The following is a 23,213-nucleotide window of genomic DNA, read 5'->3' on the forward strand; positions in this document are numbered from 1 at the left end:
GACTCTCATCGCCGCGCGTTTCGTCTCCGGCTCCGCTTCTAGACAGACTGTCAGCCGCAAGGGAACGATTCCGGCGGCACATAGACGCTCGGGCAGTTGACGGCTCCATGACAGAAAATCTGGGAGGCCGATGAGGTGTTGACCCAAGCTTTCTCGTGTTGCAGAACAATAATCCCCAGGAAGCAAGAGGGGGCAGGTGGCAGTCAACACGAGTTTAAAACGACCATGTCACGTGCGGCCAAGGAGGCCTTTGTCCAGGAACGAGGATCTGGCTACTCCAACCTCAGCAAGGACCAGCCGGCCCCATAGAGGGCGTATAGATAGATAACCGTTCGTCTATAGGTATAGGCGGGCCTTGGTGGTTTACCAGGGACCGTTTGGAAACTGTTGATGTTGACTCGCCCAGAAGTGGGACCTCCCTAGAGGCGTTAATCGAAGGAACTAAGGCACATGTAAACAGCATTCCATCAAATAACCAGCTCGGGGGCGCAGGGAGACGCCATAGCCCTGATCAGAGAGGGACAGTGCATCATCCCTCGTGGTCGTTCTGAAGAGGCATTGTAACCGTAGCGTTGTACTCATCTTCATCCCAACACAAGTGGACAAATACAGAGCCTTCAATAAGTAAGGTACGGATAATACTGTATGCACGTTTCATTACTTAAATACTTGTCTGGCTCCTCTTCTAAACGTCTAGTCCGTCTCTTTACATCCCAAGCCCCGGGCCCCTTTCTAAAAACTTGCGCTGCAGGCAATAGAGGCGAGCTTCGATGACGGACCTCCGCTCGAAGAGTCGGGAAGCCAAAAATAACACCTTTAGTCGTACAGAGTTCCACAGCAATCATCCCATGCCCATCATCAACTCCCTCGCCATGCTTCAACTGCTCGCCGACACGCTTCGCCACTAGATGATGATACATGCTTAACTTGGGTATGAGACGCTTTTTCTCAAGTCAAACCCCTGAGCGCCGTAATCATGCTGCATCAAGCCGCGGGCAGCCCTGATCGAGACAAGGGGAGCTTTGCACACGAGCTCCCCTGTCCAAGGAAATATATAGATGATAGGTTGACAAAGGGAACTGGTTGCAAGATCAAGATACCTACCCCCGACGGGGGGCAGTGTCCAGGAAGACACTTGGTGGGCACTCCTTGTACCTGGGTCCTCGGTAGGTGAACCTAGTGACCGATGTCATCAATTCAGAATGCTCTGCCACACCCCTGGGCCCCGCAGGCCGATGGCAGGGTGGACAGATGTCGCTTCGTAGCCGCTGGCTGCCTCAGCTGAGCAGCAGACACGCTTTCTTTGCGAAAACTCGGGAACATGTGCCTGGACATAGGGCTCCGAAGGGATACCCCGCGAGCGTACCAGGGTGTTGGGCCAACCTGAGCCACCTCGGGTCGAGCCGTTGAGCAGACTGCGGACATTGTCCTGCAGTGAGGTCGATGTGCCAGTCCTTCTGATAGCTGTCAAGGTAGGCGTGGCATCAGGGGATTCGCGGTAGCTGTGCAGCTCTTGCAGAGTGCGCGCAGCATCCGAGGCAGCGTCATTTGCCATGTCGTCAAGCTGGCGCTTTCGCCCAGCCATGGAGCTACCCATAGTCCAATCTCCGAATCTCCCCACCGGTCCGGTATAAGACTCCGGAGAGGACGAGAAACACGCCTCATCATAGTCCTCGGGGACCGATGGGACCGTCGGTCTCGAGCTCAGCCTCTCATTACCCAGCTTCGTGGCTCGGAATCGCGACGACGCACTCGACTTGGAGTGCAGGGTCGCGCTAGCGAGAGACGAAGCAGAGGAGATGGAGGAAGAGCGAGACGAGCGAGACGAGTCCGAAACCATCGATTCGGGCGAGGAGGCAGTCGAGATCGAGTTAGCGAGCGACGACCGGCGCGCAGGACAGTAGGCCTGCAGGGATGGCGACACAGAAATGGGGAGGCGATCCAGATATTGCGCATTGCTGACAGTGTTGGCTTGGGCCATGGCGAGACCCATAGAACTTCCCTTTCCAACGGTTGCACACACTGCAGGAGTGCAGAGCCCGCTGGTCTGGGGAGTCGGACGGGGAGTAGGCAAGAATGTGAGGGCCGGCGCCAAGCGGCCCGGTGCACACATCGAGGTCGGCATCGGCTCCATAACCATCGGCACGGAGCACTTCTTGGCAGCCGGGGACCCCTCTAACGCGTCTCGCGCCGTGTTGAGAATGCTCCGCGGAGACATAGGCGACAAGTCACTAGTCGTGTGGCTCGACTGAGGAGTGCATAGCAGCCCCTCGAGATTGGTGAGCTCGGTGTTGAGGCCGAGGATGATGCGCCTCCAGTCATCATGCTGTTTCTGTATGAACAGCTGAGGAGCGCCACCGGGGGAAGGAGGCGAGGTGGACGGAGTGTACTTAAGGACGATATCAGTCCATCGCTGGAAGACGTCGTCCGCAATGTGGAGCTTCCAATTGACGGCCTGCAAAAAGGCCATCTCATTCTGGTTGATCTCCTGAGTGTTGAGCCCCGAGATCTTGCTCCAGGCCCGGGCCGAGTAGTTGCGATCCTGGAGGTACTTGGAGGCCAGGATCAGGGCCGCGAGGAACATGCGACGGCCGCACTGGAGGGCTTGAGTGGCATGGCGATCGTCCAGCTGCTCGGTTATAAAGTTCTGGATGGGGACATGGGGCTTGATTAGGATCAGATAATACAAAGCCACCTGGAGAGTAGAGTAACTAGTGCGGGAACGGCGGAGCGTCTCCTGAATAAAGGTGCGCAACGGGAGCACGGCTTTGCTACCAAGCTCGCTGCGGCAGACCGTCGACGAGGTGGGCCAGATGGCATCCACAATCTGTGTCGAGGAATCTGCAAGTATAAGGCTAAGCATGCGGTTCTTTGCAATCAAAGAGTCAAATTGTTAACCTACCGACAAGGCTATCGACAAAATTGACCTTGCGATCAGTCTGTCGAACTAGAGGAGGAGGGCATCCCCGTCCGTTGGTACCAGCAGACACTCGTCGAGGGTTCTGGCGAAGCTCGGCGGGGACAACCGCGATTGCCCCCTGCTGGGTTACGCGCTGAGCCCTGATGGCATCGGCGCTAGTTTGCTTCGAGCGGCAGTAGGAGTCGCAGGACTCGCCGTCGGAGGAGTTTCCAGAAACGGAAACATCATCGGATGTTTGGGAGGAGGCGTCGGACCACACAGAGGCGGCTGAGGTGGACGCCGAGCTTGCTATAGAGGAGTTGTAGATTGCATGTCGATACGGATGGACGAAGCCGGGCGAGACATCCTCGTCGTACTTCATCTTGATTTGAATAGTAGGGTGTTATCGGGCCTGACTTTCAAGCCACGATGTCGAATTTTTCCAGTCGCCGTCTAGGTCAAGTCAACCAGTCGGGCGTTGTTGTTACCGTTGAGCGTGTCGAGAGAAACCGAGTCGAGGGGCTAGCTACCGAGACTGCATACGGGCAGTATGAGGTCACAGAAGCTTGTCCGGGATGTAAGAGGCAGCGGGCGAATCGAGGTCGATCGTTTAGACGAGCGAACCGGCAGCTGACTTTACACAAACGCGGAGACGGGGAGACAGAGCTGAGGCGGCGACTGGAAAGAGGTTGTATCGTTCAAGAGGCATTGCGACAATGCTTCGATCTATGTAGACTGGTTTTAGGTGTCGGTAGTCTAGGACCGACGTACCATCAAAGCAACTAGTCGGAGGAGTTGATCATCGACCAGGAGGGGAGGAGGGGGAGGAGGAGTGGAGAGTAGGAGGCGGAAAGGTTGAGGAGGTTGAGGTGAGGTCGACGATGATGCCCGAGTTACTAGTAGTCGGGTGCAGAGCCGGCGAGGGGGGATATGTAGGGGAGGCCAAAAGAGCTGTGACTCTATCGATGGTGGCCTTAGGGGCGAAGACAAGGCGGCAAATAGCAAGGCAGGGTTAACCAAGTAGTCGAGTTGGGTGGTTGACAGCCTGGCCAAAGCGAGGTGGTGTGGTGTGACTCTTGCGCGAGGGTGGCGACCGATTGTTGCCGCCGCGTTCGCTCTCGAGTAACGTGGAACTTGGCTGACAGTGGGACTGGAGCCTGGGGGGTCCTGGTGGCAAGGAGAATTATCGAGAATAGAGGACGAGGCAAAACATAAAGGATGATGCAGAAAATAGTCGTGGACGGGATGAGTAACACAAGAGGTCGTCGTAGTCGTCGTGCTTTGTCGTCGTGACTTAGGCCCGGTGACTAGACGTTTGCCTGGGGTCGGTGCTCGTGTGTCCGCAAGGTACAAGTGAATGCCGCTGCGAGTCACAGAGAGCCCAAGGAATTAAGACTGATAGATAGGTACAGGGGAGAAGGGGACAAGAAAAGGAGACCAGATAGTTGCGCCGGAGTGGGGAGGAGACCAGACCAACAGCAGCGAGATACTCGTTCTGCTGGTCCGTTCAGATAAGGACGACTGCGAACTTCATGGCGACGGTTCGATGGGGGGGAGAAGGAAAGGCGAAGCTGGAGGCTACGAGGACCACGGTTATTTTGAGGGATGGGCAAAGACTCACTCACACTGGGACAAGCATCTGGCCGTCTCTCGCACTACTTGCAGAACACTCAGCGGCCAGGCCAGTCATGACCACTCAGAGTCCTCATCAAGCTTGAGATGAGGAGGGGGCCCCACCCTAATGTGCGGCCAATGGGGGTGCATTGCCACTCGGTGCTAGCCTCTTCCGTGCGCGTAGTCATCAGCATGGAGCCCGCAGCATTGAGGACAGGCAAGACAGGACAGCGCAACAACCAAGGAGGCGCGACGCACCAAAAGCACAGCGCACCACCCAAGATTGGATCTCATCGGCCCACTCTTCCTGGTTCTGACCACTCACCACGGCGATTCTGCATTTACATGGGCTTTCATTGGCCGCGGCCACAGGAGGTCGGTGGCCGAGGCCCCCCCCTCCTCTCCGGAGCAAGGCACTCTCCCCGTTGGCTGACGCTGCATCTGTTTGAAGGCAGTTTGCGCTCTGCGAGTTTTGAGAGTTCTGAGAGTTCTGAGAGTCTGAGTCTGATGGGGATCCTCCTGCAGCTCTGGAAGAGGGTGGTCCCTCGCTCTCTCCCCTTCAATCACGGAAATAATCGCCCGCCTCAAGGTCCAGCTCGCTGAGGACTCCAGCACCGTGTACGACTTGGTGACCATCTCGCCGGCCGTGCTCCGGTGTACAGCCTCGAACTGACTCTTCTTCACACCACGGACAAGTTGCGCCAGCACCGCCAAGCCGAAACCGCCAGGCAGTCTGCAGTCCAGCCCGAAAGGCTCCGCTGCCTACGGCCAGCGCGATGAGTCGATGACTCCCACAACTGCGGGTCCCTTTCTGCCCTCCGCCACCGCTAAGCCAACCTAGAACCCAAGAGGGCGCCTAATAAAGGTGAATACAGTCATCGCTTCAGAACCCGAACCCATCCCCAAGCCATCCCCTGACATCGCCGTGTCCGAGCACGAAAGACGTGTTGCATCGCCCATGCTGCCTAAAAAAAGCCCACTAATCCGGGCCATGACCGAACTTCGGAGCTGTCCATGCTATTCTTCACGATGCCTATCTGTAATACTCCCAGATAGATACTGCGTAATGCATTATCCTTCCGCCCCTCCAGTCCGGTTGCGGCGTGAAGATGTTCGTGCCACTGACTCCATGGCAGCCTCATATGTGAGCATCCACTTGGAGACATGCCTTACTCGTCCTCGCCTGGGATAGGTGACCCGCGAGGATCGGAGCAAAGGGAGGCGAGGGTGCGACCTTCTTAGAGCAGTTCTCCACTGGCCTTGACCAGAGGGGCAATATCCTACCGACATTCAACTTACAGCGTGAAATTGTGAATGACCTCATCCCTATCGCGAAAGTGCCATTGCGGATTCGCGTCTCCTGCCAAGGGCTCACACGGGTTCGGAAATTGGTGCGATGGCCAGGTCGTATCGTGTTCGCCACCACCGAGTTACACCCACGTTGGCCACTATGGAGACGGACAGCCACTCAAGCAGGCAGCCGGCCTTCGAGTCTCCAAGGCTTCCCCCGCCTCCATTTGCCATCGTGTCCATGAGATCGTGGATCTCTCTCTGAGTTCCATGTTAAACCGCCTCCTCCGGCCATGCCGGTCGAACAGTGCATCGCCTCAACTGACAGCAAAATGAAACTTTATCTGGTTAGCATTATTCTGTCACCTGCCAATGGTCGGTCGCCCAACATCGCCCCATTTCCAGTTAGCAATGCGTTGTGACGGAGGGTACAAGCGCCACGTCTTTGAAACGGTGGCATTACGGTTCGCCGCTTGCACAAGCAACACAATGCACAATTTCAGCGCCGCCCGTTACCGCCAGCCACCGCAAATTGTTAGATCACCCCCTTGGCAATGCACGACCCAAGTGCACCAACGGCACACCGACAAGGCGGACTGACAATCATATCATGCCTAGATGGAGATTATCGCGAGGTCTCGCAACGCAGGGCCAACAGCAAGACACCTGAGTTTCCCCAGTCTGCCTCGTCAGTATTAAGTCAACAGATTCATGAGGACAACTGTTCTCCAAGCCCTCTCGCCTACTCCGCACCTCACCTGCTCACCTCCCGCACTCAGTCCCATGAGACTCACCACATGCAGGTGAACCCCGCCCTCATCAAAGTTGATTGGGTTGGGTGGGCAGAGGGGTGATGCTTGTGTCAGCTGCAGGCGCCTCCGAAATGGAAGGGGGGAAAAAGACCATTGTGCAGCTCTCGGTAGGAGTTCACGGGATTTCACCGCCAACTACGAAGTAATACGGCAGATATACCGACTAGGCCCGTCCACCAAAATAGGGACGCCCTATCTGTAGTAGACGTTGGGCTCAGCCGTGGTCGACTTCTCTCTCAATCGAGCCCTTGCACGAGGTATCGCCTAAGCCTCTCCTCGATTCCATCCCCAGGGTAGCAGACCTTGTCCGCGATCTCAGGCCTGCTGCATAGTACCGATGTATAGATATCACGATCTTGGGAACAGAACGATGCACAGTGTTCCTCGTGTGTGTCCGGGCCACAGGTAAGCACAGATGGCCGGGTAATAATGATGTCGAGGACACATATAATGCTAGATATTAGTAATTCTGGAAGGCCGCATCCAGAGCGTCTCGAATGAAATCAACTCTATTGCTTGTATTCCGTACGTAACAACCTGTTGTCCCGGGATGGACGATACTAACGGCGGAGGGGACAGCAACACCCTCCGATGAACATGCTAGCATTATTACATATTAGTATGTTGTCCCATAAGATAGATCAGTAGTACTAGATATGCTCGTATGCGGTCTAGGGTAGTCCAACTGGGTTATGTTATTGACCAACAATCACGGGAGATTCTACGTTTCTTCAAGGCGGGGGTGGCTTTGCCGCCTGGCATACGAGTATGCATTATGTTTTTCCCCCTATACTAATACTATTTTCCACTTCCAACGTCCAATAGCTAACATGAATTCCGGGCCAAATAGCGTGTCCACAGCAGTTCTAATTTTGGTACACTTTAAGCAGCTTGGAGTAATACCCAGCTTGGAACTCTGGCGTAGTCTGGTTGGTGGCTGTGCTACGCACGCATGCGATCTCCACCTCTACGAAATAATGGCTGTGCCACATCCTCCACCGCACTGCCACAGTCTCATGGAATTATGACGGTTTTTGTCTCGCCATCGAACCATCCGAGTTGGAACCCCCCCAGTCGCCGGGAGCTTCGTAATAACCCAGCTGGGGCCTGGAAGGAGACCATCCATCCGGGTCATGTGGCCCTTGTCAGCTCACGTGGGCTGGAGGAAGAACATGGGCTGTAATCTAGGCCCCGCGCGTGTAGCCTCCAGCGACTTCACGACGCCAGGCAGGAGCTCAGGAAGCCAAAGATCCACTCGACCCGAGTACGTAGTAGCCTGGAATGCGCCGCTGAGAGCAGCCGTCACAGGATCACCGGGCCAAAATGGAGAGAACGGCTACCCATGGGCCCTCCCCTTAATCCTAGCAGAACTAGCTCGACTGAGGAGACTCTGCGACTCTGTGACTCATTATCGTAACAAGCCTCGTCTCTGCTAGCCGAGTACGAGTAATAGCAGGCAGCCTCCCTGGCGGTGGACTAGCCCTGAGGCTCTTGTTGGGACCCCAATCCCGCCACGTGCCTCCTCTATCTAGGGAGAGAGGCTGACAAGGCGCGAGCTAGGCTGAGCTGAAATGACCATTCTGTTCGGTTTTTGACGGGACAATGAATCACCTCATACCTATCGCCTCTCCTTCAGGGTAAATCAAGGCCGGCATGGCCAACTGGAAAATTCTCAAGGCCATGGCTGTCTGCCCACTCAACTTATGAGCCCATTATGAGTCATTCGAGGACTGATCACCTGTCCGGACAGCCAACTCTGCCAAAGGTTTTGATACTGTGGCCATAGGGAAAATAGAAGTGGACGTGACATTCTTGATCCTTCGATCTTTCATTGATGTAGTAGTATCGTAACAAGAGCAACCCCCATCATTCCTTTTCCGAGACCCTGAGGCGATAACACGAGAACCATTCCTACTTCAGTTCCCCACTGAACTATGTCCCACAAATTACCACGAGATTAGCGTGGCTAGATTCGTGTTCACTATTCTTAAGAAGCCATGTAGGTGCTGGGGTCAACACCCTCCTTGGGGAATTCGCTGTCACCCACTGTTAGTCTCTAGATTGGATGCGTGTAGACAAGAAAATACTTACGGGAGGGCGACTTCGAAGCGCTTCTCAATCTCCTTGAGGACCTCCTGATCTTGGTCACTGCTCACGAAGGAGATGGCGAGACCCTTGGTACCAAAACGTCCGGCACGACCGACACGGTGGAGATAGGAGCTGGCATCGCCGGGAAGATCGTAGTTGATAGCGAGATTGATACGCTCGATATCAATACCACGGCCAAAAACGTCGGTAGCAACACAGATTCTCTTCTTGAACTCCTTGAACTCCTTGTAGCGGCGGATACTGTCATTGTTAATTAGAGGAACCGTTCGATGTCATGGGGCCACGAAAAACTTACCGTTCCTCCTGGCTAACGCCGGAGTGGACAGCAATGGACGGGAAGTTGCATTCCCGGAGCAACTTGTCAAGCTCGTTCGCACGCACAGTGCTCTTGACAAAGATGATGACCTGGTTGAACTGGAGGTCATCCAGGAGCTCGTTGAGCTTCCGGTTCTTCTCCTTCTCCTCCAGCTTGATGTAGTACTGCTGGAGACCGTGGAGGGTGAGCTTGGTATCCTCGTCGACGTAGTGCTCCGTGGGGTTCTGCATGAACTTTCGGCAGATGGGCTTGATATGCTCCGCTAGCGTAGCCGAAAACATCATGACCTGCTTCTGGGGAGGGGTGGCACGGAACACGTCCTGGACATCGGTGCGCATGTCTGATACCGTTAGCAGGCGTAAAAAGTAGGGGCTATGGGTCAGAAAGCTTACCGGGCTGGTCAAGCATCTTGTCGCACTCGTCGAGGACGAAGATACGGACACTGCCAAGTCGGAGGGCCTTGTCACGGACAAGAGCCTTGAGGCGACCAGGGGTACCGACAATGATGTGGGGGCAGGTGTCCTTGTTCTTGAGGATCTCCACGTCCTGCTTGATGGGAGTTCCGCCGTAGAAGACTCCTGTCTTGATGTCGGGCATGTACTTGCTGAAGCGGTTGTACTCATCGCGAATCTGGTAAGCCAGCTCACGAGTATGGCACATAACCACGACCGAGACCTCTCCGTTGACAGGCTCCACCTGCTGCAGAGTAGCCAGGACGAAGACGGCGGTCTTTCCTAGACCAGACTTGGCCTGGCAAATAATATCACCACCAAGGAGGGCTTGAGGAATGCAAGTTTGTTGAACTGTCGATCGAGAGGACGTTAGACATAGTTCCTCAAGTGGTAACGAACGATGGGTTTGATGCGTCAAAGGGTCCGTCCATCGTCGCAGCTTCGCGGGGATACAAAGCGTGCCATCGTCATGGTTATATGTTTGTCGAACTAGCGACGCGTGGGTAAACCAAAGGTTATCCCAAAACAAAACCATGCGAGGGCATCGAGCACTGGGGACCGGCGGGGCATTTCTCCACGGCGTCGATGCGGCGATTTGCGCGCATCTCTGCTCAACTTCCCCCAGCTATCTCAACCTGCGTTCTCTCGACCCCCGACACCGGAGTGCGCCCGCCAGTGTAATGCGCTTCGCGACGCGAATCGATCGGTCGTTGCTGCCCACCGCAGCAGGTGAGGCAGATGGCCTCGTAATTCCCGTGGCCTGGGCACCCAGAGAGATTCCATGTCCGAAAGGACGACCAGACGATAGACAACAGAGGGTGCGTTTTGTATCGGCCGTACGTGGCTTTGCTTGCGAGATGGACGGACGCTTGAAAGGAGGGGATTTGATGGACTTGGGATATTAGGATTTCAAGACTGACCCTCCGATGGATGTTCGAAGCCACAGTCGCCAATGGCACGGATCAACTCGGGCTTGAGGAGGAAGTCGCGGAAGCCCGTCGAATGAATTCCGACATAGCTGCCCTTCTTGTCGACATTGTTTCCGGCGGCGAGCTCGCCCTGCTTGCCGTTCGACGCCGCGGCGGTGTCGTTGACGATCTCGTCGTCGGAGTAGTCGATGAGCTCCTCCTCGTGCGACATGGTGAAAACCTTCGCGAGTACGTGGGAGGTAGTGTCGTGTTTGTTGTTGATGATGTGAATAAGAATGGAAGAGTTGAGCTACTCTTGCGCTCCGCAGAGAAATGAGAAAAGAATTCTGGCACCAACGATCTGGCGACAGAAAGGGAGAAAAAGTGTGGATGGAACAGTCAACAATGACCAAGCTGAGTGAGGCTAGCCTGGGACGATGTCGACGAGCGAAGGGAGGTCATCAGCTGCGATCCGCGTTGGAAAAACTGGGACCGTGCGCAGAACATCACGTGATATCTTTGTCCTGGCACAGTGTTAACTCGAACATTAGAACCATCTGCACTGTAAACCCTGCGAGGCTTTCATCAAGGTAGCACCAAATGGTGGTCACCTCTCTCACCATTATTGATTTCAACGACATCACTCGCTAGAAAATGGCTAAGGCGAAGGGCCAGCCAGGTGTGCTGAATAAACATGTCTACACAAGAGCTTCCTATCTTTATCAGGCAGCAAATTATCTCGCCCACCTACCTACGAAACAGGATATCAAGAACCAGGACACAACATGCTGGGGCGAGCACAGTACGTCAAATTGTGATGCTCAAGAACAGCGAGCAGCCCGGAATCTCTCTCGTCAGATGGTATCCGATGTGCGGGCCATGTCCCTTAAGGGGCAGGTCCGCCAGAGCCCTGCCATGAAGAGGGCCATTTGCAAGTTCTGCGACACTGTTCTCATCGAAGGCCAGAATTGCCACTCCATTGTCGAGAACGCCAGCAAGAGGGGGAGGAAACGATGGGCGGATGTCTTGGTCATTTGCTGCTCGACCTGCGGAAATGCGAAACGGTTTCCTGTTTGTGCTCGCAAGCAGAAGAGGAAGCACTTGCGGGACACGAAGGCCTCCCAGGAGCCTGCAGAACAAGGCACGACCCAAGCTCCGACACCACCAACATGAAGTCCCATGGCCACACAATATTAGGTCTCAACAACTATCACAAGATTACTTCTCTTAGCTTACAGCGAGCTGGGGGAGATTACATCGCCGACTTAGTTCGGGGGGAACCACGGATGGCCCAACCGGCTGGCCCAAGTACTCTCGGAGCAGTATCTTTTTCGCCTTTTCGGCACTGCACCTAGGATCGGCGCCCATTTCTAGATGCAGTTGCCCTGACATTATCGAACGGGGGCGTGCTGAGATACCCATGTCCGCCGATGCATGGACGGAATGTTGTTTTGGCCGAGCATGGAGATAAGGTGATCAAGCAATGCCAAACCACGAGGTCAGAAAGGTGTCACAAAAAGAACCCCCCCCTGGTTATTTAAAGACTTGACCAAGATGAGGGCGTAAATAGACCCTCTTCTTAGAGAGCAAGAGGGGGCGATTTGAAGGATAGGCGCATAGGGCAATGATGCCGAAGGTTAATATAACAAGCCACATGGCTTCTTCAAAACAGAGAGTAGCGAGATTCGTCACCAAATAATCTTAGACATCTCAACCATGATAGTTCAATTCAAATGCAGATAAGGTATCATATTATTTAGTTCCAAACGCACAACCTCAGTTTCTCTCCTCGTGTTCTTCACCTCCCGGCCTCTTTGACACTCTCCTCCCCAAGCACCTTACTGGCAGCCATGAACCTGCAATATACCATTAGCCTAGATCCCAAACCGAACACAAAGAAGAGGGAGTGAGAGATCACTTACAGCCCACCATGCCAGCTTCCCAGACCCCGCATCGCCTCCGCCTGCACACTCGTCATGCGCAGCAAGTTCTCCGTGTCGGACAGGTTGGCGGATAGCTGGGCTAGTTGAGAATGCAGCTGAGCCTAAAATATCGTCAGGATGCTAAACGTACAGAATAAGCAGGACACCACGTTCACAGGTCCTATAGCAGCAGAAGAGAAGAGGAGAAGAGGGGGGGGGGGGCAACACTCACAAGCTGGCGGGACTTGGCTGCCCCTCCGCTTGAGGGCACCGCGCTCTGGCGATGCATGTTCTGTGTCAGGCCGCCAATATTTCGCGTTGACATTGTACTCTCAGTCTCGCAACAAATAACTGTAGGCAGCGGTGGCTGTCGTCCCGTCTGTTTACCTATGCCGCTTTAGGGTCCCGCACCAAGAAAGAGTCCAGTGCAGTGTGGCTCTGCTGCCAGGTGACTTGTCTCTTGGCGCTGAAGTGTGATAAGAAGAAATAACTATTAGGATATTCAGCTCAAGCGAGGCCTGCCCTGTCTGTCTGCGTGGTTCTTGTTTCTTCGGTGATGAAGTGACGCCAGGCGCGTTTTGAAGGTATCAAAACACCCCACCACAACAGGCGACCTGTTAGCACTTTCTGACCATTAATACCACCTCCTCCCCAACATCAAACCGAGCCTAGGTACCTACTTAGTCAGGGAACGTCACTCTATCCACGTTTTTACTCTTATAAGCTCAGCATGGGATCCTTGTTACTTGCGCCAAATACAAAACTATCTCTTCTATCATGAATATCTTTCTTCTCCTACCTAGGAAAAAATCTGTTCTCTACAAACCCAGACGGACATCGACGAGAGGGCAGTAGGGGCATTTGATCATACTTAAAGGCACAATGAGTTTTCTTATCTTTTTTTCTTTCCACAAAGTCCAATGCCTCGTGTCTTTCTTATATGAGTTTTCTCAGGCGCTAATATATATATTATTAGTAGTATTCAAGCTGTTGAGCCGCTCCAGGGCGTTTATTCACCATCCAAGCCACCATGTTCCCATGGCTTTGGGCCCCCGTTCCAAATCCTCGCTGCCATCAAGGGTCTTTGCCATCATGGATACCCCGTCTCTTCTTCCACCATCCTCCACGCATCTATAGCCCTCTCCCCCATGTCCGCCAATGTGCCATCCAACAGGGTTTGTAAACCGACACGAAAAAAAAGGAAAAAGAGCAGTGTGGTTAGTGACAAAAAGGAAAAAAAAAGCCTCCGTAGTCTAATGTTTGCTGAGTACCGCCGTCCAGTCAAAATCAATGCTTGTTGCCGTGTTCCTTTGTCATCTCCCAGTTCTCCTCGCCCTTGTTTATCCTTTATCGTGTCCAGTGTTTAGGAAGTCCAAGATGCCGGGTTGTGTGCACCGACATCGAATAGGACGATCAGTTATATGCTCAGATGAGACAACGACATATATCCCAAACCCAATGCGGTATTACCAGATATCATCAAACCCCCCTGTTTCACCGTTTCCCGCCTGTATGTATGAGAACTTGCCGAAGTCCACTGTAATGAAGAATGACGCCCTTTCTCGAAACAACAACAGTCAAACGTGGCCTTTTAGTCATGCATCGTGTCGTTCCCGCATACAGAGAAACTGCGGCTCCAGGAAATCACCAAACCCCTCTCCCAGCTGATCAGGCGAGCTGCTTTCGCGAGGAGGTGTGGGTTGGTCTAACGCACGCCTACCGACGGCTGCTGGTGGAAGCTGTCTCGGCTGCTGTGTGCAGACGGTTCAGACTCGGCCTCACCACTGCCCGCGCTAGCACTCGCGCTGCCCGTCAGACTTGGAACATTTCTCTGCTTGGGTGGATGAAGTCTGCTCACCCCTATGTGCTGCTCAACTTGCTGAGGAGCAACAGAGTTCCCATGACCGGGAGGGTACCGGGGGACGGGCTGGCGAACTGCGTCGGGGGGCGAGGGGCGGCCGTTCATGGGCGGCCCAAATCCATTAGGGGGGGAAGTACGTCTGCCTCCTCCCCGTAGGGAGGGGCTGTAGGGGTTCCCGGGTGACTGACTAGCTCGCCGCGGGAACGCACCATTCATGCTGGGAGGACCACCTGGTCCAGGACCAGGTCCGGGCCCATACTGCATCTCGTCGAGCCTCGAAGCAGTGAGCGAGTTCGCACGAGAACCCCCACCCATCGTACCTCGATCCACGGCGCCATACCGATTTGACGAGCAGCTCATCAAGGGATCATCCAAGATGTTATCGTTCGGCATCGGGACTGGGGCCGGGCCAGGGCGATGGCGGCCAAAGCTAGGACGGAATCTACCACCACGGGAAGGGGGTCCCTGGCCTTCAGGGTTATGGCGGAATTGAGATGCCGAAGGGCCTGTAACTTTACGGTTCTTCCTCGAGGTCACGCTCATCATGTCGAAGTTGTCGGGATCGATCGTAGGAGCGCCTGATGGCATGGGATCAATGTAGTCATCATCGTCGTCATCATCGTCGAAGGCTTGCTGGCTGTTGCGCATCGGGTGCGGGCCACGCCTGTGAGGGCCGGGCGGAGGACCCCTCCGTGGCCGCATCTCCTGGTCTCGGTATGCAAGCTCTCGCTGGCGCATCTGCAACTCGCGTTCGCGGAGAGCCATCTCGTCCCCACCCAGGGAGGGCTCTTGTCCTTCAGGGATATCGTCGTAGAGCACCAGGTGCGAGAATTCTTCCAAGTCATTGGCATCCATTGACCCGCGGCGTGACGGCGCTCTCGAACCACCTCCGCCGTTCATGTGGGACGGGGGTCGGCCGTAGCTGCCAGGTGGCGGCCCGTTCATGGAGGGTGGAGGTCCCCGGCGCATGCCCGGGGGTTGATTGAAATTGGAAGAGTTTCTCCCGCGAGGCTGTCGCGGTGGGCCACCTGGAGGCGGCATACCACCCATCATCGGACGGTGGCTGTTTTGGGACGGTGCGCGGGGGACAGGGGATGACGTGGCGGTAGGAGAGCCCGGAGGGTGGAGGGTGTTCGTATCGCCAGCCTTGGGCCGGTTGCGATTGACGATGTTGAGGTTGTGAAGAATAGCATACAGCGTTTCGATGCGAGGGACCGGGATCGACGAGTCGCGGGCTAGTTTTATAGGGGATCCAAGATATGTCTCAACCTCCATTGGTCGCCTCGCCACGTAGTCCTGCCACATAATGCTCTCGGTGCTGTTTTGCTTCGTCATGTCGTCGATTAATTTCTGCTTGAAGTCCGGGGCGAACTTGCACTTGTTGGCTTCGGCTAGTTGTAATAGTTCGCCCATGACGCCATGGACCATGTCCTTGACGCCGACCTTGTCGAGCAAAGTCGCGTGGTTTGGTGTGTCAAAGATGACGCTAATGGGATGGAACGAAATAGGACTGCGAGGAATTCATCAGTACCGCCCCAGTACCAATTGGCTCGGAGGTCTGTGCTACTTACCCTATTACTCGCTCGAACTGCTCCTGGCGAATGTTGTGTGACATCTTGCAGTTGACCTGCCCAGTGCTCAAAGTCATGGCCAGGGCTTGAGCCATGTCTTCTTGTATTCCACGGGGAATCGTGCTGTTCGTGTTCGCAGGACCAACCCACATGTCGGTCGAACCTTTATGCTCGAACTCACTCTGCCCAAGCTGCGAGAGCTCGGCACCGCAGACCAGAGATAGGACCACATTGGTTGGAAATCGCTCTTCGACGGCGGCTTCGACTCCGAGGTTGTGGGTTGTGTTGATGAGGATGCAGGTATGCTGCGGGGTGACGACGGAGTCGATAACAGAGGCCAAATCGTAGACGTCGGGCAGGGCTTTCACGCAGAGCACAACGTAGTCGAATGGGCCTTCTCGGCTACCAGCAGCGTCTTCGGGGTTTCGCACAACTGAGGATTGGTGGATTAGCGCATGGGGGGCAAACGGCGGGCTGGATTGGGGTATATATCCTACCACGTCGAGGCTTGAATCGCTCGTTGCCAAAACTTTGGGACCTGGTAACCAATGGTTAGAGCCTCCGAGGTCTGGGTTGACTTGGTTGACTTGACTTACTTGAACGATATGCCATATTGCGAGACGTGCTCATACCCGGACTTCCAGACCAACGTCACGTCACAGGCATTGGTTGCTTGAAGCCTCCATGACAAGAATGCAGAGACAGGGTTGCCGCCGACTGAGCAGATGTGCATTAGCTCGCTGTTGTCCATTTGAACAAGAATAAAGACTGCGGGTTTGCTTCGAGAGCAATCCCACTCAGCGCCGTTCCGCAGCGAGGCCAGCAAGTAAGAAATCAGACACGTCGGTCAAGTGAATGCGCGGCGACGCAGGAAACGACGGGAGCAGGACTGAAAAGGGATCGTTTCAAGCTTGGCGTTCCGCCTGGACACTGAAGGCGCAGGCAAGGCACAAGAGAGCGGCTGCTATCTTGTGAAACTGAGGAAAGGTTTGGGAATGGTGGGGTCTGGGCATGCGAAAGTAAAGCCGGGAAAGAAGGACGAACCTGAGAGGATCCTGAGTCGGGGCGGCATTGGCGCCATGGTTTCTGGAGCACTAGTAGGTAACAGGGAATGGCGGGCGGAGCAAGTTGCTTGAGGTTGTATCCGTAGAGAAGCAGTGGAGCTTGGCTCTCACGATGGTCGACTGGCGTCGTTCCACAACGCGAGCGGGAGCTCCGGCCTATAATTTAGGCTGAGCGATCTCCAACAATGTTGGGCGAGATGTCCAGTCGCCGTTGACCGTTGGGCCGTCCTTCTTTATTCGGGAGCGAAGTCAATTCGAGATTCTCGTCGATTGAGTTTGGGCAAGTCTGAAACGCCAACCCCGTCTAGTTCTGCACGATCGACTCGACTGGACACAGGGACGAGGAAAGCGAGCGGTTGCGTATTGGTGATCGGAGTCGGTTGATCGGCGTGAACCCTGGAGCCTTGACAGGCGGGCTGGCGTCGTATCGTCAAAAGCAACAAATCGAACGGCAGGAAATGTGGTGGATGGGAGCGTTGGCGGCGTCTCTGGTGGCCCTAGAGCAAGGTTTGGGAGATCGATGGGAGAAGCACGCCGGCCAAGATGGGAGGATAATAGTGGGAGCTTTCCGTGACTGATGGTTGGCCGACGTGAGACGTGGAACAGGAGAGTGCCCGGGTGGTACGGATACGGCGGTAGGGACCTGGTTGGGTTCAGGACTTGCAGGGCGCTGCTGTGATTGCCTGGATGCCTGCCCAGAACTGCCCGACCAGCAGGAATTGCAAGTCTCTTTCCGGGCTGCTCTAGCCACCCCTTGGGGTATCACAAAGGCCTGACGAGATTTTGAGTTCCAGCGCTACTCCGTACTCGTATTATTATTACTGCGCTGTGTACTCGCGCTCGTAGGTGTTGTGGCCCTGTGGGCGCTGCCCGTAGGATCAAGTTCGGGCACCTTTCGTTTCCACTCTTTCACCGGGTTGCCTTGGTTCTCAGGGACACTTCCAGAACGACGGCTCGTTGCGTTGGGTTGGTAATCACTCTCCAGTTTTCCCCAGATACCTCGATACAGCCATTGCCAGTTTGCGTTTGCCAATGGGGCAATATTCTCAGAAGGAGACTATTACTGAAATCTATCGACTTCGGAAACCGAGCCCTGTGAACGAGAAGATGCTGATGGTTGCGTGTTCGAGTTCAGGTACGAGAACGGCCTGGATGTGCGTGGCCGAAAACAGGCAGAAGTGTCTAGGGCTCCGGTGTGTGACAACGGTCAGTGGATACGCTGTCCACGTACATAGTACGTTATCCGAACTCCGTCCTAAGGTACCTGAGGTTGGCGATACTACTAATGCAATGCTCCTCTGAGAGCAGCGCGCGTCGGGTTTCTTGCGACTCGGGCACTCATGACTTGGCACATAAGGTACCTAAGCTCACTGAAGGTGGGATACGTGCCGACGACCGGCGAAAACGGATGCGAGTCAACACTAGGAAATGAGACAGTTCCAGGTTACCGATTGATGGAATTAGGCGCAATAAGTGAAGTGGTAGCAGTCAGACATCTCCTCGCAGTCTACGGGTAGAGGGATCTTCGGTATGCTTCCCCAAGCTGAGAGGTTTCGACGATGAGCTGGAAAATACTCAAATACTGTACGAGTACTCGAACTCGTAGGCAGTTCCCGGACCTTCAAGACAACTAGGTACATAGTAGTTAGAGGAAACAATTTTCCGTGGCTTTCGAGCCGGTCTTGGTCTTGGACACAATTCATCCCCTGAAGATCATCCCAAATCTGGAGACGACTACTCCGTACGATAGAGCTCAAAGCTCTCCATTGAAAGTGTTCGGCTTCGTCCGCTCCTAATCGCATGCAGGTGTGGGGGTACCAGTGGCATACGAATCAGTACTACACCTACACCTGCCGTCCTCCAACTGTCTCACATCCGCAACCCGGAGCCCTGCACACTACTCACAGTTGCAGCCCAAGAAAAACCTCCAGGGTCTGTTGAAGCTACGGCATAATATTAGTGTAAGTTCAGACGCAGGACGGAACCCCGTCATTGTTGCAGATCTCAAGGGACTCCTGGACAAGAGGAGGGGAAAATGTCCTCAATACCGGTTTCTTGAGCGCTACTACAATATATGTAAGGTAAGTACGTAGGTACTAAGGTATTACCAGGCAACAGGGCGACTTCTAATATTACGAGAAGAAGGATGGATGCTTGCTGCGGATACGAGGAAGGGGCGAAGTCAAGCCTGGGGAAGGTCCAGCGGGGGTAAAAAAGAAAGAGAGAAAAAAAGCGTCAACATGAAACAAGGTCCTTTAGCCAACGGCGTCGTCAACATCCGTATCAGTGTTATTGCCAGGCACAGCTCAGGGAAACTTCTCTCGTTCACAGATGACAGGCGCGACGTTCTCGAGGCGATTTGACAGCCTGTTATACCCGTACTCGTACATGCAGTTTACGACGAGGCCTTGGAGGCGGTTCGCTCTGGGCGGATCCCGGTCTACGTGAGTACTACCTCAGCCCTCAGCCACAGCCGACAAACAGCCAGTCTCGAGTCTCCTCCGCAACTCCCGTTGTCGATCACCGCACATCCGAATTCCTTGGCTGGCCCGATCTGCCAGAACGGATTTTTTTTTTTCAGAGAGACTTCTTCGAGAACCTACTCCATTGCGGAGCCAAGCACTTTCCCAGAAGTCTATCCAGACGTCGCAACCGCTTGCTGTACTATGTATACCGTCACCAACCCTACACGATGACCAGGGCGCGTACGAGTGATTATACTACGAACATCCAGACAATCCCCATCTCGTCCATCGCAGCTCAGCCAGGCAGGAGACGAGGCACGGATAGAAACCAAGGTCGACTTCCGAGCATGTGCAAAGGCTGTCGGGTCTCGTCGGCTGTCTAACCCCCCAAATCGTCGAGACATAACACTAAGCATGCCGCTTGCACCGTTGTACGGATTACGGCGTTACCTAGGGAGCCACTGGAACGGACGCCTATTGTCGCCAGAGGCACGGAGCTTTGCCCTAGTCCGAAGCTCTTCCCAAGTCCATGGCATTCCTCTAGTCTCAACCGTCTCTGGAGCAACCCATTCCAATCGTCATGCTGTCCAGCCACCTCCAACAGATGGCAGCAGAACCCGCGTCTGTTGTTGCTGTTAAACAGCCAGCTTCTCAAGTTCCGAAATCCCCCATTCAATTAAGATGCGGTTTTGGGGATCTGCGAATTAACCAGCATCACCCCCCTGCAAATTTTATTCTTATCCCCTGCTGCCAGCGACCACTCACCACCCACCAACCCACAGTTCCAGAACGAGCCAGAGCCCGTCCACCCACCCGGTGTCCGGCTTCTCCATGTCCGCGTTGCGCTAAGGACGCCGGAGGGGCCAACACCCTATTAAGCCTTTACTTCGATCCCGGAATTCAGAAGCCAGCGTCAGGTACGAACACACGCGGTGCGAAGTCACATACTCCGCACTTGGTGCTAGATCCATACTTTCCCACAGAGAGTCGTCTACATTACTAGACAGAACACCAGCGGCCAGTAGGGTTTAACCACACCGTTGTGCCACAGTTGCTCATTCCAAAATTCATCAGCCAATCTGGCATCACGACCATCTACTGGTATACTTAGTAGTACGTGGTACGTAGTACGGAGTATTACCTAGTAAAATGTCAAACTGAACGGTCGGCAAGATCCACTGTATCATGCTATTTACGGCCCGAGGCAGAGAGATGCTTGGATGCCTTGCGATCAGTGACGTTGCCTCCACTCTCTGAAAACTTGGAAGCGGAAATTGGCATCCCCCAGGCGCTCAACACCCTTTGGCTCTTGGGCACGCGCCTTCCTTCGGGCTGATGGGCTGTGCAATAAGCGAGAGACGATCATTTAATATCATATGTATGATGATGATAGTATAATGATTGAAGAAGGCCCTCGGTGCTTTTCGATCCTGGCAAACTCTAGGAGGCAGCCAACAGACCAACACAGCGAAAGGGATCAACGATCGGATAGACAAGGCGCCGTTTATACCCATGTCTACGAAGCAGTACTGAGAATTCGGATCGCAACCCAGCAAGCGCTGGAGGTTACTACAGTGGGTTGGAACTTCGGGGTGACCCGTTCTTTGTCGTCGGTTGCATAGCCATTTTCCGCGTGCAAATTGATGCAAGTCAGCAGCTCTTGATTGTTCAGCAACTTGTACCCACAAGATTCCGGGACGTCCGTAGACCCAGCCCATGTTTGCTCCAAATCCCACACTCAGGTATCTAGGTATTCTACATACCCAACGCCCGCTAGCCTTTAGTTCAATAGTATTCTAGCGTTCAGCCATTGCTCCCTTTTTCGTCAGTCTTCAGGCCCCATGCGAATCCGAACCCAACTCTCAGCCCTTTGACAGCTCACAGGCCACGCGAAGTGGCTGACCGTTGAGAACGTGGGAGCATCGAGACCAATCAACTTGTCTAGTCACTCCGTGACTCCTCTATTGGTGCCGTTGCAACTCTATTACCATAGTATTATTATAATACTGTTGACTAGATGCCATTACTATGTATGTACCTTATGCAACTGTGGGTGGCTGCAGGCAAATTTTCCTTGGGCGTCTTGCTCATGATTTGGTTGGTCTCCCCAACTGCCGCCAGCCTTATGCGTTTCCCTGGTCCGGATCGCGATGGCCCCGGTAGCCTCGAAGTCTATCAAGCTCATTTACCCTTTCTGGATTTCCATGTCATCTTCAAAGGCAAATCGGTGAGCTCACAACACCAATCGAGCTTCCGCTTGACCTATACGGACGGATACGCTTCGTGCTTCCTCGTGGGGCTCTCATCTCCATTAACTTGCCTAGCAAGGGCATCCGCATTGGACCATGTGGCTTTTCATCCTGTGAGCTTGCGTGGACTCTGAGGAGTGGGCTTTGGGAAGTCATGAACAACCCAAGCGGATATGTTTCTTCTCTGCTAGCAGGGGGGCATGATGTTCGCCGGACCTTTTACACCGGTTGGCAAGCCAGCCTTTGGAACTGCCTGGCTTCGATGTGGAGCTCGATGCTCAACTGGCCATTTGCAATGTGCCGTTGCCAGTGGGAACCTTCCCAGGTGCCGAAGATGGGAAACCCCAGATTCCGTTGCTGGGGGTGGGAAACTACCATAGTATTGAATGTGTGAGTGTGAAGAGATTTCTATCGCCGCCCGAGTGGTCTATCATGTCTATCTTGAAAGCCAAGCCCCGTGGGGGATGCAACTCGCTAGGCTTGTCAAATGCGAAGTGACACGTTCTTGCTAGAGTTCCAACCTGTTATCTCTTTATTCAAGTGTGCTTTATATGAAAATACCGGAGTATTCTTCAGCAGACTCGTGTTGTTAGATATGTCAAGACTATATACGATATTCAATTATGGATGTGTGAGGAAGCAGGTAGGTATCCGCAATACATGCGCTCGATAGTCGCGGCAAGTCGACATAAAATAATGATCCAGCCCTGTATGCATAAATTTCAAACTAGGGCTAGGTAATTAAATTATCAATGTCCATATGTCTATATCGAATGGCTGGAGTTGCTTGGATGGGACCATTGGTGTAGGGTAACGCATACTACCCCTGGTTTCGCTTCGAGTGTACCAGGCCATAGTGATGGATGCCTCAAAAATCGAGGAAAGAGGACCATTTAAACGACCCTAAGTTGGAATTGGGCCTCAAGATATCTTAAAAATGCTATAGATGTTGAGGTGGCTGTTAGCTTTGTTCGTACCTAGTTAGCTCATCGAAGCCCCCTGAAAGTCCTCGCATCTATCACAATGTGAGATCTCCACCACTTGACGGGTGTATTATACAAATTCTAAAACTAATCACAAAATAAAGACGCGTTAGAGATGAGATATTCTACAGACCGATAATATACGCACCTGGTCGGTGTCGTGGGGCCATCTGAACAACGCATCGCTCTACTCCCATGACCTGACGTTTTGTTTGTTGCTTTCCTCTTCGCAGCCGACAGGAAAACTAGGCGAAGACTGTTGAAAAAACTTAAGAGAGCGTAAAACTTTTCCTGGGGAGTGAAGCCGTCTTGGGTTTGCCCAGGTCCGAAGTGTTTATGACGAACTCGGAGATTAATGTTACGAGGGCACATGGCTAACACCACGCTCATTTCCATATCTTTTTACAGCACTGCCGGAAATGATTCCGGTAATCAATATTTCACAGTAAAAGTGATACTTACCAGGGCAAAAAAAGAGATATTCCCATTCGCTCTCATGAGCGGGAGAGTCGTCCTATGAAGTAGCTCTATGCATCGAAAAGGGCGGCGCGCATCATCTCTAGGGGATACATGGAAATAAAGAGTAATAATTCAAACACCGGAATTTAGAGGATACCGGCATAATTTATGGGTAAAGTTTAGCACTGCTGACATCTAAAGTCCCTGCGGACAGTGACATTAGACTTGTCTCCAATGCA

At 53.8% G+C, this 23,213-nt stretch overlaps 3 protein-coding genes across 3 annotated transcripts; all 3 read right to left on the reverse strand.

Annotated features, from left to right (window-relative positions):
• Positions 1 to 1,192: 1,192 nt before the first annotated feature.
• Positions 1,193 to 3,281, reverse strand: PCL5 (cyclin family protein; the record flags this gene model as incomplete). The annotated part of the gene is made up of 2 exons (XM_083194835.1): positions 1,193 to 2,841; positions 2,903 to 3,281. The coding sequence occupies 2 exons, from the start codon at positions 3,279 to 3,281 to the stop codon at positions 1,193 to 1,195; spliced, it is 2,028 nt and encodes a 675-aa protein (XP_083049748.1).
• Positions 3,282 to 8,602: 5,321 nt separating this feature from the next.
• On the reverse strand, positions 8,603 to 10,632 carry SUB2_1 (ATP-dependent RNA helicase SUB2; the record flags this gene model as incomplete). The annotated part of the gene is made up of 5 exons (XM_083194836.1): positions 8,603 to 8,651; positions 8,707 to 8,964; positions 9,020 to 9,380; positions 9,433 to 9,843; positions 10,413 to 10,632. The coding sequence occupies 5 exons, from the start codon at positions 10,630 to 10,632 to the stop codon at positions 8,603 to 8,605; spliced, it is 1,299 nt and encodes a 432-aa protein (XP_083049749.1).
• A 3,395-nt stretch (positions 10,633 to 14,027) lies between these two features.
• On the reverse strand, positions 14,028 to 16,826 carry ACO1O0_005415 (ketopantoate reductase PanE/ApbA-domain-containing protein; the record flags this gene model as incomplete). Its single annotated transcript, XM_083194837.1, has 5 exons — positions 14,028 to 15,693; positions 15,755 to 16,187; positions 16,252 to 16,292; positions 16,351 to 16,471; positions 16,799 to 16,826. 5 exons carry the CDS (start codon positions 16,824 to 16,826, stop codon positions 14,028 to 14,030), a joined length of 2,289 nt encoding a protein of 762 aa, XP_083049750.1.
• Between the last annotated feature and the right edge of the window lie 6,387 nt (positions 16,827 to 23,213).

Source organism: Amphichorda felina, assembly GCF_050947745.1.
Source record: "Amphichorda felina strain 45539 chromosome Unknown scaffold_5, whole genome shotgun sequence".
Classification (NCBI taxonomy): Eukaryota; Fungi; Ascomycota; class Sordariomycetes; order Hypocreales; family Bionectriaceae; genus Amphichorda; species Amphichorda felina.